The sequence below is a fragment of the Dendropsophus ebraccatus genome, chromosome 3 (genome assembly GCF_027789765.1).
Source record: "Dendropsophus ebraccatus isolate aDenEbr1 chromosome 3, aDenEbr1.pat, whole genome shotgun sequence".
In the NCBI taxonomy this organism is placed as follows: Eukaryota; Metazoa; Chordata; class Amphibia; order Anura; family Hylidae; genus Dendropsophus; species Dendropsophus ebraccatus.
The window spans coordinates 196,723-217,768 of record NC_091456.1 but is presented as its reverse complement, the minus strand read 5'-3'; the positions used below and the strand labels follow the sequence as shown (position 1 = coordinate 217,768).

Below are 21,046 nucleotides of genomic sequence, written 5' to 3'. Positions count from 1 at the left end.
GCTGTGTTATCAGGGTTATACAGTTACTATACATTATACACCACATGCTGCTATACTGTACAGTAACTTATATATCACATATCCAGCTGCTGGTGTTATCAGGGTTATACAGTTACTATACATTATATACCACATGCTGATTGCTATACTGTACAGTAACTTATATATCACATATCCAGCTGCTGCTGTGTTATCAGGGTTATACAGTTACTATACATTATATACCACATGCTGCTATACTGTACAGTAACTTATATATCACATATCCAGCTGCTGTGTTATCAGGGTTATACAGTTACTATACATTATATACCACATGGCTGCTATACTGTACAGTAACTTATATATCACATATCCAGCTGCTGTGTTATCAGGGTTATACAGTTACTATACATTATACACCACATGCTGCTATACTGTACAGTAACTTATATATCACATATCCAGCTGCTGTGTTATCAGGGTTATACAGTTACTATACATTATATACCACATGCTGCTATACTGTACAGTAACTTATATATCACATATCCAGCTGCTGCTGTTATCAGGGTTATACAGTTACTATACATTATATACCACATGCTGCTATACTGTACAGTAACTTATATATCACATATCCAGCAGCTGCTGTGTTATCAGGGTTATACAGTTACTATACATTATACACCACATGCTGCTATACTGTACAGTAACTTATATATCACATATCCAGCTGCTGCTGTGTTATCAGGGTTATACAGTTACTATACATTATATACCACATGCTGCTATACTGTACAGTAACTTATATATCACATATCCAGCTGCTGTGTTATCAGGGTTATACAGTTACTATACATTATACACCACATGCTGCTATACTGTACAGTAACTTATATATCACATATCCAGCTGCAGTGTTATCAGGGTTATACAGTTACTATACATTATATACCACATGCTGCTATACTGTACAGTAACTTATATATCACATATCCAGCTGCTGTGTTATCAGGGTTATACAGTTACTATACATTATACACCACATGCTGCTATACTGTACAGTAACTTATATATCACATATCCAGCTGCTGTGTTATCAGGGTTATACAGTTACTATACATTATACACCACATGCTGCTATACTGTACAGTAACTTATATATCACATATCCAGCTGCAGTGTTATCAGGGTTATACAGTTACTATACATTATATACCACATGCTGCTATACTGTACAGTAACTTATATATCACATATCCAGCTGCTGGGTTATCAGGGTATACAGTTACTATACATTATACACCACATGCTGCTATACTGTACAGTAACTTATATATCACATATCCAGCTGCTGTGTTATCAGGGTTATACAGTTACTATACATTATACACCACATGCTGCTATACTGTACAGTAACTTATATATCACATTTCCATATATATGTCTCTGTAGATTGTGGTGACTGATCTGCTCCTCTCTTATACAGGACAACAATGCTCTGATGGTGGATGAATTGAACGACATCCGGATCATTGGAGCCATCACCATTGTTTTGCTGCTGGGGATCTCTGTAGCAGGAATGGAATGGGAGGCAAAGGTAAGTTACCAGCAGATCCATATAGGGGCCGTCCAGTCACAGCAAATATATATCTCTGTGTTGGGGTTATCTATCTATCTTCTATCTATCTTCTATCTATCTATCTATCTATCTATCTATCTTCTATCTATCTATCTATCTATCTATCTATCTATCTATCTCCTATCTATCTCCTATCTATCTATCTATCTATCTCCTATCTATCTCTCTATCTATCTATCTCCTATCTATCTCTCTATCTATCTATCTCCTATCTATCTCTCTATCTATCTCCTATCTATCTACTATCTATCTCCTATCTATCTATCTATCTATCTATCTATCTATCTATCTATCTATCTCCAATCCTATCTATCTATCTATCTCCTATCTATCTCCTATCTATATATCTATCTATCCTATCTATCTCCTATCTATCTCCTATCTATCTATCTCCTATCTATCTATCTATCTATCTATCTCCTATCTATCTATCTATCTATCTATCTATCTCCTATCTATCTATCTACCTATCTATCTCCTATCTATCTCCTATCTATCTCCTATCTATCTCCTATCTATCTCCTATCTATCTCCTATCTATCTCCTATCTATCTCCTATCTATCTCCTATCTATCTATCTATCTATCTCCTATCTATCTCCTATCTATCTCCTATCTATCTCCTATCTATCTCCTATCTATCTCCTATCTATCTATCTCCTATCTATCTATCTCCTATCTATCTATCTATCTATCTCCTATCTATCTCCTATCTATCTATCTCCTATCTATCTCCTATCCATCTCCTATCTATCTCCTATCTATCTCCTATCTATCTCCTATCTATCTCCTATCTATCTTCTATCTATCTATCTATCTATCTATCTATCTATCTATCTATCTATCCTCCTATCTATCTCCTATCTATCTCCTATCTATCTCCTATCTATCTCCTATCTATCTCCTATCTATCTCCTATCTATCTATCTCCTATCTATCTATCTCCTATCTATCTATCTCCTATCTATCTATCTATCCTATCTATCTATCTCCTATCTATCTATCTATCTATCTATCTATCTATCTATCTATCTATCTATCTATCTATCTATCTATCTCCTATCTATCCTATCTATCTATCTATCTCCTATCTATCTATCTATCTCCTATCTATCTATCTATCTATCTATCTATCTATCTATCTATCTATCTATCTCCTATCTATTCAATTCAATTCAAAAAAGCTTTATTGGCCGGTCCAAAATAAACATTTAGCATTGCCAAAGCAACAGAGTATAATTGATGGAGTGTGGGGAGAGGGGGGGGGGGTCATGTGGGGAGTAGGGTGTATACGGGGTAAAGGGCAGGATTGGGGGATAATAGGGCGTATAACAGTCCATGGTATCTCATAATCCTCTCAGCCGGTGGCAGGTGGAGACATACTGGGCCGCTACTTCCATGGTGGCCTCCTCTTCCCCCAGCAGAATGTGGAGTTTCCTCTCCTCATCTATGGAGGTGAAGTCCGGGATGATGGTGGAGAGTCTCTGGAAGTAGGTGTCCCTGGTGGATGATGGTGGAGAGTCTCTGGAAGTAGGTGACCCTGGTGGATGATGGTGGAGAGTCTCTGGAAGTAGGTGACCCTGTTGGATGATGGTGGAGAGTCTCTGGAAGTAGGTGACCCTGGTGGATGATGGTGGAGAGTCTCTGGAAGTAGGTGACCCTGGTGGATGATGGTGGAGAGTCTCTGGAAGTAGGTGTCCCTGGTGGATGATGGTGGAGAGTCTCTGGAAGTAGGTGACCCTGGTGGATGATGGTGGAGAGTCTCTGGAAGTAGGTGTCCCTGGTGGATGATGGTGGAGAGTCTCTGGAAGTAGGTGTCCCTGGTGGATGATGGTGGAGAGTCTCTGGAAGTAGGTGACCCTGGGGGATGATGGTGGAGAGTCTCTGGAAGTAGGTTACCCTGGGGGATGTTGGTGGAGAGTCTCTGGAAGTAGGTGTCCCTGGTGGATGATGGTGGAGAGTCTCTGGAAGTAGGTGACCCTGGGGGATGATGGTGGAGAGTCTCTGGAAGTAGGTGACCCTGGTGGATGATGGTGGAGAGTCTCTGGAAGTAGGTGACCCTGGGGGATGATGGTGGAGAGTCTTTGGAAGTAGGTGACCCTGGGGGATGATGGTGGAGAGTCTCTGGAAGTAGGTGACCCTGGTGGATGATGGTGGAGAGTCTCTGGAAGTAGGTGACCCTGGTGGATGATGGTGGAGAGTCTCTGGAAGTAGGTGACCCTGGTGGATGATGGTGGAGAGTCTCTGGAAGTAGGTGACCCTGGGGGATGAGTATTTGCTGTAGTGTAGCAATAAGTGGGCCTCATCCTCCAGGTCTCCTTGCTCACAGTGCCGGCACAGTCGGCTCTCCCGCGGCTTGTATGTCTGTCTGTGCCGCCCCGTCTCTATCTCCAGGCTGTGGGCGCTCAGTCTATAGAGGCTTAGGGTCTGCCTGTGTTTGGGGTGGTGCAGCCTCTCTAGGTATGGCGCCATGGTGTAGTCTCTCTGTAGTGACTGGTAGATGGTGAGTTTCTGGGAGTTACTTATTGCTCTCCTCCATTCCTCTGTATATTGCCCCTGGTATCTCTCTATCACCCCCTTTATTTGGGCTTTTGTCAGGGCATGTTGTGGGGTTTGGCTGGACTGGTGGTGGATGCCCTGTTAGAGGGCACATTGGGCTCCACGGCTCAGGGAGGCTTTGTGGTGATAGGAGTCTGGGTTGCTTCTCTGTATGTGCGCCCAGAATGAAAGCGCCCTCTTCTGTACCTGGAACCATAGTGGGAACCTGCCCAACTCTGCCCGACACGCCATGTTGGAGGTGCTGCGATGGACCTGGAGGAGGTACTTGCAGAACTCCAGATGAAAGGTCTCTGTTGGGCTCGGATCCCATTTTGACTGGTCTGGGTAGGTGGCCGGACCCCAAACCTCACTGCCATAAAGCAGGATTGGGGCAATGACGCCATCAAAGATTTTTAGCCAGACCCTCACTGATGGTTTGAGGTGGTACAGTTGCTTTCGTATGGCACAGAAGGTTCTGCTGGCTTTTCCCTTGAGGACCTCTATTGCAGACTTGAAGCTCCCTGATTGGTTAAGCTCCAGGCCCAGGTAAGTGTAGCTGCTGGTTTCCTCCAGTACTGACCCGTTTAGTGTGAAGGAGGAGGAGATGGAGGCTTTTTTCTGACCCTTCCTCTGGAACACCATGACTTTGGTCTTCTTAGAGTTGATGGGTAGCGCCCATGTATTGCTGAATTTCTCCAGGACTGACAGGCTTTCTTGGAGGCCGCTCTCTGTGGGGGACAGCAGCAGGAGGTCATCAGCGTACAGTAGGAACTTCACCTCACGGTCATGCAGGAGGAGGCCGGGGGCTGAGGAGTCCTCCAGAGCTGCAGCCAGTTCGTTGATGTAGATGTTGAAGAGCGTTGGGCTCAGGCTGCAGCCTTGTCTGACTCCTCGGCCCTGCTGGAAATAAGCTGTCCTCTTGTCGTTCACCTTCACGCTGCATTGGTTCCCAGTGTATGAGCTCTTGATGACATCATACGTCCTCCCTCCAATTCCACTCTGCAGGAGTTTCAGGAATAGGCCCACAGGGCTCCAGATGGCGACCAAAATGGTCGCCAATGCGACTGACATTTTGCAAATGGCGCCCAGATTTATTAATCTGGGCGCCATTTGCGACTGGCCCCGGCGGCGGCGCGCTGTCTCTTTAAGATGCGCGGCTGCCGGGGGTGTCCCGTCCTATCCCCGGCAGCGCGGCGCATCAGTGAGCTGCCTGGGGCCCTGACTTCCGGCACAGGAAGCGCGCGTCAGAGACGCTTCCTGTGTCAGAAGTCACAGCCCCGGCGTACACTGAGGCGCCGCGCTGCCGGGGATAGGACGGGACACCCCCGGCAGCCGCGCATCAGCCGGGGACAGCACCTAAAGAAGAAGAGGATCGCCGGGGGAGCGGGTTGTCAGGTGAGTTTGTGTGTTTGTTTTTTTTTAAATATTGCTTAGCATAGAGGAAAGGGGGGGGGGGGGGCTTTATAATGGGGGGAAGAGAAGGGGGGCATCTATAATGGGGGGAGAAGAGGGGCCATCTTCAAGGGGGGAGAGGGGGCCATCTATAAGGGGAGGGGGTATCTATAAGGGGGGGAGAAGAGGGGGCATCTATAATGGGGGGGGGGAGAGGGGGCATCTATAATGGGGGGGGGGTATCTATAAGGGGGGAGAAGAGGGGGCATCTATAATGGGGGGGAGAGGGGGCCATCTATAAGGGGAGGGGGTCATCTATAAGGGGAGGAGAAGAGGGGGCATCTATAAGGGGGGAGAAGAGGGGGCATCTATAAGGGGAGGGAGCCATCTATAAGGGGAGGGGGCCATCTATAAGGGGGGAGAAGAGGGGGCATCTATAATGGGGGGGGGAGAGGGGGCCATCTATAAGGGGAGGGGGGTCATCTATAAGGGGGGGAGAAGAGGGGGGCATCTATAATGGGGGGGGAGAGGGGGCATCTATAAGGGGAGGGGGTATCTATAAGGGGGGGGAGAGGGGGGCATCTATAATGGGGGGGAGGAGGGGGCATCTATAATGGGGGTAGAGAGGGGGCATCTATAAGGGGGGGAGGGGGCCATCTATAAGTGTAGGGCAAACTGGCTGCAGACACTGGGAGATAGATATATGCACAATTATTATTATCAGGGCCCCTCAGGTGTCTGTATTGTAGGGGGTCACTTGCATTAGTCACTAGGTGAGAGATATATCTATCTATATACACATCTTGTGGGGGGTCACTATGGCTGCAGTTAGAAGTCTAGCTCAGTATGTATAGACTGTTGCAAGCTTTTAAAGGGAACCTGTCACCCCCGGTGACGGGGTGACAGGCTCCCAACCCCCCGTTAGAGCCCCCTATACTCACCTCATCGCGCCGGGTCCCGCTTCTGAAGATGGTCGGGTCACGGAGATCTCAGCCGCTGCAGCCCGGCGCGCACACTGAGAGATGAGTCCAACACTCATAGAGAATGACGGAGCGCTGGACTCTCCCGTCATTCTCTATGAGCGTTGGACTCATCTCTCAGCGCACGCCGGGCTGCAGCGGCTGAAATCTCCGTGACCCGACCATCTTCAGAAGCGGGACCCGGCGCGATGAGGTGAGTATAGGGGGTTCTAACGGGGGGTTGGGAGCCTGTCACCCCGGCACGGGGGTCGACAGGTTCCCTTTAAGTTCAAGTTCAGAAGAGTAAGCCTCATTAGAAGGCTAGCCAAGTGAAGCTGAAGTACTGAGTCAGACTGAAAACGTTCAACATGGAAACTTGCAACTTGACAACCATATACAAACTAAGAAAAGAAAGGATCTAAAGGAGGAGGAGGAGGAGGAGGAGGAGGAGGCTGCCGTGGCCTCTGCACACAGTAAGTCCCATTTAACATAACATTAATTTTACATGGTTTAAAATGTTGGCGACCAAATATTCTATTTGGCGCCTAAATTTTTCAGGTTAGGAGCCAATGGCTCCTAGGTAAATTTTTTAGTCTGGAGCCCTGGCCCAGGTGCCACACTGAGTCAAACGCCTTCCTAAAGTCCACAAAACAGGAGAAGATCTTGCCCCGTTTGGTGTTGTGGACGTGGGTTTTGATGAGGCTGTGCAGGGTGTAGATGTGGTCGGTGGTTCGGCATGAAACCGGCTTGACTTTTACTGAGGACCTGATGCTGTGTGAGGAAGGTGAGGACTCTTCTGTGGATGATACTGAGGACCTGATGCTGTGTGAGGAAGGTGAGGACTCTTCTGTGGATGATACTGAGGACCTGATGCTGTGTGAGGAAGGTGAGGACTCTTCTGTGGATAATACTGAGGACCTGATGCTGTGTGAGGAAGGTGAGGACTCTTCTGTGGATGATACTGAGGACCTCATACTGTGTGAGGAAGGTGAGGACTCTTCTGTGGATGATACTGAGGACCTGATGCTGTGTGAGGAAGGTGAGGACTCTTCTGTGGATGATAGTGAGGACCTCATGCTGTGTGAGGAAGGTGAGGACTCTTCTGTGGATGATACTGAGGACCTGATGCTGTGTGAGGAAGGTGAGGACTCTTCTGTGGATGATACTGAGGACCTGATGCTGTGTGAGGAAGGTGAGGACTCTTCTGTGGATGATAGTGAGGACCTCATGCTGTGTGAGGAAGGTGAGGACTCTTCTGTGGATGATACTGAGGACCTGATGCTGTGTGAGGAAGGTGAGGACTCTTCTGTTGATGATACTGAGGACCTCATGCTGTGTGAGGAAGGTGAGGACTCTTCTGTATATGATACTGAAGACCTCATACTGTGTGAGGAAGGTGAGGACTCTTCTGTGGATGATACTGAGGACCTGATGCTGTGTGAGGAAGGTGAGGACTCTTCTGTTGATGATAGTGAGGACCTGATGCTGTGTGAGGAAGGTGAGGACTCTTCTGTGGATGATACTGAGGACCTGATGCTGTGTGAGGAAGGTGAGGACTCTTCTGTGGATGATATTGCGGACCTGATGCTGTGTGAGGAAGGTGAGGACTCTTCTGTATATGATACTGAGGACCTCATGCTGTGTGAGGAAGGTGAGGACTCTTCTGTGGATGATACTGAGGACCTGATGCTGTGTGAGGAAGGTGAGGACTCTTCTGTGGATGATACTGAGGACCTGATGCTGTGTGAGGAAGGTGAGGACTCTTCTGTGGATGATACTGAGGACCTCATGCTGTGTGAGGAAGGTGAGGACTCTTCTGTATATGATACTGAGGACCTGATGCTGTGTGAGGAAGGTGAGGACTCTTCTGTGGATGATACTGAGGACCTCATACTGTGTGAGGAAGGTGAGGACTCTTCTGTATATGATACTGAGGACCTGATGCTGTGTGAGGAAGGTGAGGACTCTTCTGTGGATGATACTGAGGACCTCATACTGTGTGAGGAAGGTGAGGACTCTTCTGTGGATGATACTGAGGACCTGATGCTGTGTGAGGAAGGTGAGGACTCTTCTGTGGATGATAGTGAGGACCTGATGCTGTGTGAGGAAGGTGAGGACTCTTCTGTGGATGATAGTGAGGACCTCATGCTGTGTGAGGAAGGTGAGGACTCTTCTGTATATGATACTGAGGACCTGATGCTGTGTGAGGAAGGTGAGGACTCTTCTGTGGATGATACTGAGGACCTGATGCTGTGTGAGGAAGGTGAGGACTCTTCTGTATATGATACTGAGGACCTGATGCTGTGTGAGGAAGGTGAGGACTCTTCTGTGGATGATAGTGAGGACCTCATGCTGTGTGAGGAAGGTGAGGACTCTTCTGTGGATGATACTGAGGACCTCATACTGTGTGAGGAAGGTGAGGACTCTTCTGTGGATGATATTGAGGACCTGATGCTGTGTGAGGAAGGTGAGGACTCTTCTGTGGATGATATTGAGGACCTGATGCTGTGTGAGGAAGGTGAGGACTCTTCTGTTGATGATACTGAGGACCTGATGCTGTGTGAGGAAGGTGAGGACTCTTCTGTGGATGATACTGAGGACCTGATGCTGTGTGAGGAAGGTGAGGACTCTTCTGTTGATGATGCCGCTGAATAGCTTTCCCAGATTGCTGCTCACACAGATCCCACGGTAGTTCGCTGGGTCATATTTGTCCCCACTTTTATGAATGGGGGTTATGAGGCCTCGGTTCCAGTCTTGTGGGAAGTGTCCGGAGCTCAGGACGAGGGTGAACAGTTTGGCCAGTGCAGCGTGGATGTCTGGCGGGCTGTATTTCAGCATCTCGGGCGGGATGCCGTCAGCACCACTGGCCTTTCTGCATCTGAGTAGAGTGATGTTCTCCTGTATTTCCTGTGTGGTGATTGGTCGGTCCAGGGGGGTCTGGAAGTCCTTGATTGCCTCTTCCATGTGCCTCAGTTTTGTGGTGATTTCTTTCTGTTCCTGGGTTTGCTCTTCTTCAGGGATGTTTTTGTAGAGGTCCCTAAAGTAGTTGAGCCAGATGGTGCCATTTTGGATATGGAGAGAGTTTTTCTTGGGCTTTGTGCCGATATGATGCCAGGTCTCCCAGAATGAGTTGTCCTGGAGGGAGTCCTCCAGCCGGTGGATCTTGTGGGAGAGGTAGCTCTGTTTTTTCTCTCTGAGGGTGCGCTTGTATTTCCTCTGTAGGGTGTCATAGGCTTCCCTCGCAGTCCTGTCATTGGGGTCTCTGTGCTTTTTGTTTGAGGCTGTCCTTAGGGAGTGACGTAGGGCCTTGCATTCCTTGTCAAACCATTTCTGGGACTCTTTATTAGAGGGTCTCTTGACGCTGGTTTGTTCAAGGTCTGCTAGTTCTGCCATTGTGTACAGGATCTTGTTAAAGTCCTTCACTGCCAGAGTGACCCCTTGTTGGCTTGGCTGATAGGGAGTGCTGTGAAAGTTTTCGAGCATCTCTTTGATTTCCACTCGATCGGTCGCGTTGGTGTATTTAGTGGCAGATTGTCTGCACCACTTGAAGGATGGTGGCAGGTTGTAGAGACCCGTCTGGCAGGGCTGTGTGGACGCTCCCTTGGTGGATCTCATGTACAGCAGGATCTGGTTATGGTCTGAGAGGTGTGTGTCCGGGGTGACTATGAAGGCGTTGATATTTTGGGGGTCTGCGTCTGTGATGGCATAGTCCACCACACTGTTGCCCACGTGGGAGTTTACCGTGAATCGCCCTAAACAGTCGCCCCTGATACGCCCGTTCATGATGTACAGTCCCAGGCTCCGGCACAGGTTCAGCAGTTTTTTCCCACTCTTGTTAACAGTCCTGTCATAGCTGTTCCGTACTGTCTGTGTGGGGTCTGAGTAGTAGTCACCTCCTAGGATATATGTGTTGCCATCGGAGGTGACATAGTCCTTTTCCACACCTGTCCTGGCGTTGAGGTCTCCGCAGATCAGCACCCGACCCTGGCACTGGAATTGGGCAGCCTCATTTTGTAGGACCTCATAGATGTCTGGGTTGTGGTAGGGGGACTCAGCTGGGGGGATGTATATAGCACACAGGTAGATGTCACACTGTGAAGCGAGGATGGAGCTGCTTATTTTAATCCAGATGTGGTTGTCCCCCCGTTTGACTGCTGTCATGTGATCTTTCAGCTCCTCCTTGTACCAGATCACTATGCCCCCTGAGCGCCGGCCCTGTTTGGTACTTCTGTTTTTCTGGGCAGGGACAGAGAATTCCTTGTAGCCCATGGGTGCTATCTATCTCCTATCTCCTATCTATCTCCTATCTATCTATCTCCTATCTATCTATCTATCTATCTATCTATCTATCTATCTATCTATCTATCTCCTATCTATCTCCTATCTATCTATCTCCTATCTATCTATCTATCTCCTATCTATCTCCTATCTATCTATCTATCTCCTATCTATCTCCTATCTATCTCCTATCTATCTCCTATCTATCTATCTATCTATCTATCTATCTCCTATCTATCTATCTATCTATCTATCTATCTATCTATCTATCTATCTATCTCCTATCTATCTCCTATCTATCTATCTCCTATCTATCTATCTATCTCCTATCTATCTCCTATCTATCTATCTCCTATCTATCTCCTATCTATCTATCTCCTATCTATCTATCTCCTATCTATCTATCTATCTATCTATCTATCTATCTATCTATCTATCTATCTATCTCCTATCTATCTATCTCCTATCTATCTATCTCCTATCTATCTATCTCCTATCTATCTATCTCCTATCTATCTATCTCCTATCTATCTATCTCCTATCTATCTATCTATCTCCTATCTATCTCCTATCTATCTCCTACCTATCTCCTATCTATCTATCTCCTATCTATCTATCTATCTATCTCTCTATCTATCTCCTATCTATCTATCTATCTATCTATCTATCTATCTATCTATCTATCTATCTATCTCTCTATCTATCTCCTATCTATCTCCTATCTATCTATCTCCTATCTATCTATCTCCTATCTATCTATCTCCTATCTATCTATCTCCTATCTATCTATCTCCTATCTATCTATCTCCTATCTATCTATCTCCTATCTATCTATCTATCTATCTATCTCCTATCTATCTCCTATCTATCTATCTCCTATCTATCTATCTCCTATCTATCTATCTCCTATCTATCTATCTCCTATCTATCTATCTCCTATCTATCTCCTATCTATCTATCTATCTCCTATCTATCTATCTCCTATCTATCTATCTATCTATCTATCTATCTATCTCTCTATCTATCTCCTATCTATCTATCTATCTATCTATCTATCTATCTATCTATCTCCTATCTATCTCCTATCTATCTCCTATCTATCTCCTATCTATCTCCTATCTATCTCCTATCTATCTCCTATCTATCTCCTATCTATCTCCTATCTATCTCCTATCTATCTCCTATCTATCTCCTATCTATCTCCTATCTATCTCCTATCTATCTCCTATCTATCTCCTATCTATCTCCTAACTATCTCCTATCTATCTCCTATCTATCTCCTATCTATCTCCTATCTATCTCCTATCTATCTCCTATCTATCTCCTATCTATCTCCTATCTATCTCCTATCTATCTCCTATCTATCTCCTATCTATCTCCTATCTATCTCCTATCTATCTATCTATCTATCTATCTATCTATCTATCTATCTATCTATCTATCTATCTATCTTCTATCTATCTCCTATCTATCTCCTATCTATCTCCTATCTATCTTCTATCTATCTACTGGTGTTGAAGGTGGTGTTTATATATATATATATATATATATATATATCTATATATATATATATATATATAAAAATATAAATGTCTGTCTGTTGAGGTTGGGTATATATGTGTGTGTGTTTGTGTATGTATGTATATATATATCTCTATCTATCTCTATCTATGCTGGGGGTGTCTGGCACAGGCGGCTGGTTAGGCAATGTCTGCAGAGACAATCCAGGCTGTACTTACCTCTCTGTATTGTGACCTGTTAGTAATGCAATGACCTCTCTCCCCCCACCCTCTTTGTTTTCTCAGGCGCAGATTGTGCTGCTGGTGATATTATTATTGGCCATAGCTGACTACTTTATAGGAGCATTTATTCCCATGGAAGATAAGAAGCCCAAAGGGTTCTTTGGTTATAAAGGTATTTATTGTTATAGAGGAAGCTGAAAAAGTAATGGCTGAAGGTTTGTCTGACCCCAGTGACTGTAATATGCTGGGGCCGGGGCTGGGGGACGTGGTGGTGGTGTATACTTACCTATGCTGCTGGGGTTGTCCGACCTGAGTTATTGTAGTATACTGGTGCCAGGGCTGTATGGTAGATATATATACTGTAACCAGGGCACTATCAGCTGTATGGTAGATATATATATATATATATATATATATATATATATATACTGTAACCAGGGCACTATCAGCTGTATGATATATACTGTAACCAGGGCACTATCAGCTGTATGATATATACTGTAACCAGGGCACTATCAGCTGTATGATAGATATATATACTGTAACCAGGGCACTATCAGCTGTATGGTAGATATATATACTGTAACCAGGGCACTATCAGCTGTATGACATATATATATATATATATATATATATATATATATATATATATACACACACTGTAACCAGGGCACTATCAGCTGCATGACATCGCCTAGACCACTAGCTTCTCTTCTACATGGAGTCATCAGGTGCGGGTAAATGGCGCTGCACTGTGTAAAGAACGTCCGCCAAGTGCTTCATAGTAACGGCTGTTTTTACTTTTCTTTCATCCAGCTGAAATCTTCAGTGAAAACTTTGGACCTGACTTCCGGGATGATGAAACTTTCTTTAGTGTTTTTGCTATTTTCTTTCCTGCTGCGACTGGTATCCTGGCAGGAGCCAATATCTCAGGGGATCTAGCGGTAAGTATACACGTTGTGTACCAGTCAGTAATAGTACAGGGGGATAGTGCGGTGAGTATACATGTCATCTACTAGTCAGTAATAGTATGGGGAGGATAGTGCGGGGAGTATACATGTCATCTACTAGTCAGTAATAGTACAGGAGGAGGATAGTGCGGTGAGCATACATGTCATCTACTAGTCAGTAATAGTACAGGGGGATAGTGCGGGGGGGTATACATGTCATCTACCAGTCAGTAATAGTACAGGGGGAGGATAGTGCGGGGAGTATACATGTCATCTACTAGTCAGTAATAGTACAGGGGGAGGATAGTGCGGGGAGTATACATGTCATCTACTAGTCAGTAATAGTACAGGGGGAGGATAGTGCGGGGAGTATACATGTCATCTACTAGTCAGTAATAGTACAGGGGGATAGTGCGGGGAGTATACATGTCATCTACTAGTCAGTAATAGTACAGGGGGAGGATAGTGCGGGGAGTATACATGTCATCTACTAGTCAGTAATAGTACAGGGGGAGGATAGTGCGGGGAGTATACATGTCATCTACTAGTCAGTAATAGTACAGGGGGATAGTGCGGGGAGTATACATGTCATCTACTAGTCAGTAATAGTACAGGAGGAGGATAGTGCGGGGAGTATACATGTCATCTACTAGTCAGTAATAGTACAGGGGGAGGATAGTGCGGGGAGTATACATGTCATCTACTAGTCAGTAATAGTACAGGAGGAGGATAGTGCGGGGAGTATACATGTCATCTACTAGTCAGTAATAGTACAGGAGGAGGATAGTGCGGGGAGTATACATGTCATCTACTAGTCAGTAATAGTACAGGGGGAGGATAGTGCGGGGAGTATACATGTCATCTACTAGGTCAGTAATAGTACAGGGGGATAGTGCGGGGAGTATACATGTCATCTACTAGTCAGTAATAGTACAGGAGGAGGATAGTGCGGGAGTATACATGTCATCCTACTAGTCAGTAATAGTACAGGGGGAGGATAGTGCGGTGAGTATACATGTCATCTACTAGTCAGTAATAGTACAGGAGGAGGATAGTGCGGGGAGTATACATGTCATCTACTAGTCAGTAATAGTACAGGGGGATAGTGCGGGGAGTATACATGTCATCTACTAGTCAGTAATAGTACAGGGGGAGGATAGTGCGGTGAGTATACATGTCATCTACTAGTCAAAAATAGTACAGGGGGATAGTGCGGGGAGTATACATGTCATCTACTAGTCAGTAATAGTATGGGGAGGATAGTGCGGGGAGTATACATGTCATCTACTAGTCAGTAATAGTACAGGAGGAGGATAGTGCGGGGAGTATACATGTCATCTACTAGTCAGTAATAGTACAGGAGGAGGATAGTGCGGGGAGTATACATGTCATCTACTAGTCAGTAATAGTACAGGGGAGGATAGTGCGGGGAGTATACATGTCATCTACTAGTCAGTAATAGTACAGGGGGAGGATAGTGCGGGGAGTATACATGTCATCTACTAGTCAGTAATAGTATGGGGAGGATAGTGCGGGGAGTATACATGTCATCTACTAGTCAGTAATAGTACAGGGGGAGGATAGTGCGGGGAGTATACATGTCATCTACTAGTCAGTAATAGTACAGGAGGATAGTGCGGGGAGTATACATGTCATCTACTAGTCAGTAATAGTACAGGGGGAGGATAGTGCGGGGAGTATACATGTCATCTACTAGTCAGTAATAGTACAGGGGGAGGATAGTGTGGGGAGTATACATGTCATCTACTAGTCAGTAATAGTACAGGGGGAGGATAGTGTGGGGAGTATACATGTCATCTACTAGTCAGTAATAGTATGGGGAGGATAGTGCGGGGAGTATACATGTCATCTACTAGTCAGTAATAGTATGGGGAGGATAGTGCGGGGAGTATACATGTCATCTACTAGTCAGTAATAGTACAGGGGGAGGATAGTGCGGGGAGTATACATGTCATCTACTAGTCGGTAATAGTACAGGGGGATAGTGCGGGGAGTATACATGTCATCTACTAGTCAGTAATAGTACAGGGGGAGGATAGTGCGGGGAGTATACATGTCATCTACTAGTCAGTAATAGTACAGGGGGATAGTGCGGGGAGTATACATGTCATCTACTAGTCAGTAATAGTACAGGGGGAGGATAGTGCGGGGAGTATACATGTCATCTACTAGTCGGTAATAGTACAGGGGGAGGATAGTGCGGGGAGTATACATGTCATCTACTAGTCAGTAATAGTACAGGGGGATAGTGCGGGGAGTATACATGTCATCTACTAGTCAGTAATGTACAGGGGGAGGATAGTGCGGGGAGTATACATGTCATCTACTAGTCAGTAATAGTACAGGGAGGAGGATAGTGCGGGAGAGTATACATGTCATCCTACTAGTCGCAGGAAATAGTACTAGGTGGAGGATAGTGCTAGGTGGAGTAATACATGTCATCATGCTACCTAGTCAGTAATAGTACAGGGGGGAGGATAGTGCCGGGGGAGTATACATGTCATCTACTAGTCAGTAATAGTACAGGGAGGAATAGTGCGGGAGTATACATGTCATCTACCTAGTCAGTAATAGTACCTGGGGAGTATGTGCGGGGATGATTATACATGTACATCTACTAGTCAGTAAATAGTACATGGGGCGGATAGTGCGGGGGAGTATACATTTCATCTACTAGTCAGTATAGTACATGGGGAGGATAGTGCAGGGGAGTATACAATGTTCATCTACTAGTCAGTAAATAGTACAGGGGGATAGTGCAGGGAGTATACATGTCATCTACTAGTCAGTAATAGTACAGGGGGAGGATAGTGCGGGGAGTATACATGTCATCTACTAGTCAGTAATAGTACAGGGGGAGGAGAGTGCGGTGAGTATACATGTCATCTACTAGTCAGTAATAGTAGGGGGAGGATAGTGCGGGGAGTATACATGTCATCTACTAGTCAGTAATAGTACAGGGAGGATAGTGCGTGGAGTATCACATGTCATCTACTAGTCAGTAATAGTACAGGGGGAGGATAGTGCGGGAGTATACATGTCATCTACTAGTCAGTAATAGTACAGGGGGAGGATAGTGCGGGGAGTATACATGTCATCTACTAGTCAGTAATAGTACAAGGGGGGAGGATAAGTGCGGGGAGTATACATGTCATCTACTAGTCAGTAATAGTACAGGAGGAGGATAGTGCGGGGAGTTACATGTCATCTACTAGTCAGTAATAGTACAGGAGGGAGGATAGTGCGGGAGTATACATGTCATCTACTAGTCAGTAATAGTAGTAGGGAGGATAGTGCGGGGAGTATACATGTCATCTACTAGTCAGTAATAGTAGGGGGAGGATAGTGCGGGAGTATAACATGTCATCTACTAGTCAGTAATAGTAGGGGAGGATAGTGCGGGAGTATACATGTCATCTACTAGTCAGTAATAGTAAAGGAGGAGGATAGTGCGGGAGTATACATGTCATCTACTAGTCAGTAATAGTACAGGAGGAGGAGAGTGCGGGGAGTATACATGTCATCTACCAGTCATAATAGTACAGGAGGAGGATAGTGCGGGGAGTATACATGTCATCTACTAGTCAGTAATAGTATGGGAGGATAGTGCGGGGAGTATACATGTCATCTACTAGTCAGTAATAGTACAGGAGGAGGATAGTGCGGGGAGTATACATGTCATCTACTAGTCAGTAATAGTACAGGAGGATAGTGCGGGGAGTATACATGTCATCTACTAGTCAGTAATAGTACAGGGGGAGGATAGTGCGGTGAGTATACATGTCATCTACTAGTCAGTAATAGTACAGGGGGAGGATAGTGCGGGGAGTATACATGTCATCTACTAGTCAGTAATAGTATGGGGAGGATAGTGCGGGGAGTATACATGTCATCTACTAGTCAGTAATAGTACAGGAGGATAGTGCGGGGAGTATACATGTCATCTACTAGTCAGTAATAGTACAGGGAGGATAGTGCGGGGAGTATACATGTCATCTACTAGTCAGTAATAGTACAGGGCGGATAGTGCGGGGAGTATACATGTCATCTACTAGTCAGTATAGTAGGGAGGATAGTGCGGGGAGTATACATGTCATCCTACTAGTCAGTAATAGTACAGGGGGATAGTGCAGGGAGTATACATGTCATTCTACTAGTCAGTAATAGTAATGGGGAGGATAGTGCGGGGAGTATACATGTCATCTACTAGTCAGTAATAGTACAGGGGGATAGTGCGGTGAGCATACATGTCATCTACTAGTCAGTAATAGTACAGGGGGAGGATAGTGCGGTGAGTATACATGTCATCTACTAGTCAGTAATAGTACAGGGGGATAGTGCGGGGAGTATACATGTCATCTACTAGTCAGTAATAGTACAGGAGGATAGTGCGGGGAGTATACATGTCATCTACTAGTCAGTAATAGTACAGGGGGAGGATAGTGCGGGGAGTATACATGTCATCTACTAGTCAGTAATAGTACAGGGGGAGGATAGTGCGGGGAGTATACATGTCATCTACTAGTCAGTAATAGTACAGGGGGAGGATAGTGCGGGGAGTATACATGTCATCTACTAGTCAGTAATAGTACAGGAGGAGGATAGTGCGGGGAGTATACATGTCATCTACTAGTCAGTAATAGTACAGGAGGAGGATAGTGCGGGGAGTATACATGTCATCTACTAGTCAGTAATAGTACAGGGGGAGGATAGTGCGGGGAGTATACATGTCATCTACCAGTCAGTAATAGTATGGGGAGGATAGTGCGGGGAGTATACATGTCATCTACTAGTCAGTAATAGTACAGGGAGGATAGTGCGGGGAGTATACATGTCATCTACCAGTCAGTAATAGTATGGGGAGGATAGTGCGGGGAGTATACATGTCATCTACTAGTCAGTAATAGTACAGGGAGGATAGTGCTGGGGAGTAATACATGTCATCTACTAGTCAGTAGATAGTACAGGGGGAGGATAGTGCGGGGAGTATACATGTCATCTACTAGTCGTAATAGTACAGGGGGAGGGATAGTGCGGGGATGTATACATTGTCATCTACTAGTCAGTAATAGTACAGGGGGAGGATAGTGCGGGGAGTATACATGTCATCTACTAGTCAGTAATAGTACAGGAGGAGGATAGTGCGGTGAGTATACATGTCATCTACTAGTCAGTAATAGTACAGGGGGAGGATAGTGCGGTGAGTATACATGTCATCTACTAGTCAGTAATAGTACAGGAGGATAGTGCGGGGAGTATACATGTCATCTACTAGTCAGTAATAGTACAGGGGGAGGATAGTGCGGGGAGTATACATGTCATCTACCAGTCAGTAATAGTATGGGGAGGATAGTGCGGGGAGTATACATGTCATCTACTAGGAGGAGGATAGTGCGGGGAGTATACATGTCATCTACTAGTCAGTAATAGTACAGGGGGAGGATAGTGCGGGGAGTATACATGGCATCTACTAGTCAGTAATAGTACAGGGGGAGGATAGTGCGGGAGTAGTATACATGTCATACTACTAGTCAGTAATCGGTACAGGGGGAGCGATAGTGCTGGGAGTATTACATGTCATCTATATTCAGCTAATTAGTACAGGGGGATAGTGCGGGAGTATACATGTCATCTACTAGTACAGTAATAGTACAGGGGAGGATATTGCGGGGAGTTCTACATAGATCATTACTAGTCAGTAATAGTACAGGAGGAGGATAGTGCGGGGAGTACTACATGTCATCTACCAGTCAGTAATAGTAACAGGAGGAGGATAGTGCGGGGAGTATACATGTCATCTACTAGTCAGTAATAGTACAGGAGGAGGATAGTACGGGAGTATACATGTCATCTACTAGTCAGTAATAGTACAGGGGGAGGATAGTGCGGGGAGTATACATGTCATCTACTAGTCAGTAATAGTACAGGGGGAGGATAGTGCGGGGAGTATACATGTCATCTACTAGTCAGTAATAGTACAGGAGGAGGATAGTGCGGGGAGTATACATGTCATCTACTAGTCAGTAATAGTATGGGGAGGATAGTGCGGGGAGTATACATGTCATCTACTAGTCAGTAATAGTACAGGGGGATAGTGCGGTGAGCATACACATCATGTACCCGTCAGTAATAGTATGGGGAGGAGATATATTGCTTTTAGGGCTATATTCACATATGGCGTGTAATTAGCTGTGTGACAGGAGAGCTGATCATACAATGCGAGCACCCCCAGAATTTTCTGCTACTGAATGTGGACACGCAGCAGCTGTACACATGGGCAGTGATTACGTCTCCTGCTCTGTACATGCTTGGGAATGGGTGTCAATCAATAGCAGGTCTGTGAGGGAGCAAAGGTCAGGGAACAAATATCGGCACAGAGGGGCCCCGACTGCAGTATGACAGGAAGGGGGACACCTAGTGGCCATATGTATAATGCTGATTTGAACATAGAATACATAAAGGGAGGATATTGCAGACCTGCTTGTTATCACCACCCCGGCTGAATAATTAACGTCCGTGCCGCATTCTCTGGATACATGGGGGCGGCCTGGTTACACCGCAGTCTCTGGATACATGGGGGCGGCCTGGTTACACCGCAGTCTCTGGATACATGGGGGCGGCCTGGTTACACCGCAGTCTCTGGATACATGGGGGCGGCCTGGTTACACCGCAGTCTCTGATACATGGGGGCGCCGGGCCTGTTACACCGCAGTCTCTGGATACATGGGGGCGGCCTGGTTACACCGCAGTCTCTGGATACATTGGGGGCGGCCTGGTTACACCGCAGTCTCTGGATACATGGGGAGGCGGCCTGGTTACACCGCAGTCTGCTGGTACATGGGGGCGGGCCGGGCCTGGTTTACACCGCAGTCCTCTGGATACATGGGGGGCGGCCCTGGTTACACCGCAGTCTCTGGATACATGGGGGCGGCCTGGTTACACCGCAGAGTCCTCTGGATACATGGGGGCGGCCCTGGTTACACCGCAGGTCCTGGATACATGGGGCGGCCTGGTTACACCGCAGTCTCTGGCTACATAGGGGGCGGCCTGGTTACACCGCATCTCTGGATACATGGGGGCGGCCTGGTTACACCGCAGTCTCTGGATACATGGGGGCGGCCTGGTTACACCGCAGTCTCTGGATACATGGGGCGGCCTGGTTACACCGCAGTCTCTGGATACATGGGGCGGCCTGGTTACACCGCAGTCTCTGGATACATGGGGGCGGCCGGGCCTGGTTACACCGCAGTCTCTGGATACATGGGGGCGGCCTGTTACACCGCAGTCTCTGGATACATGGGGGCGCCGGGCCTGGTTACACCGACAGTCCTCTGGATACATGGGGGCGGCCGGGCCTGGTTACACCGCAGTCTCTGGATACATGGGGCGGCCGGGCCTGGTTACACCGCTAGTCTCTGGATACAGGGGGGCGGCCTGGTTACACCGCAGTCTCTGGATACATGGGGGCGGCTGGTTACACCGCAGTCTCTGGATACATGGGGGCGGCCTGGTTACACCGCAGTCTCTGGATACATGGGGGCGG

General features: G+C 46.4%; 1 protein-coding gene across 1 annotated transcript in view; it reads left to right on the top strand.

Moving 5' to 3' along the window:
- The window catches only part of SLC12A2 (solute carrier family 12 member 2), a 183,794-nt gene that overhangs the window by 67,955 nt on the left and 94,793 nt on the right, over nt 1-21,046 (top strand). The window contains exons 7-9 of the mRNA XM_069960696.1: nt 1,472-1,582; nt 12,596-12,704; nt 13,349-13,476. Coding sequence (XP_069816797.1) covers nt 1,472-1,582; nt 12,596-12,704; nt 13,349-13,476 — 348 coding nt within the window. The remainder of the gene's footprint in view (nt 1-1,471; nt 1,583-12,595; nt 12,705-13,348; nt 13,477-21,046) is intronic.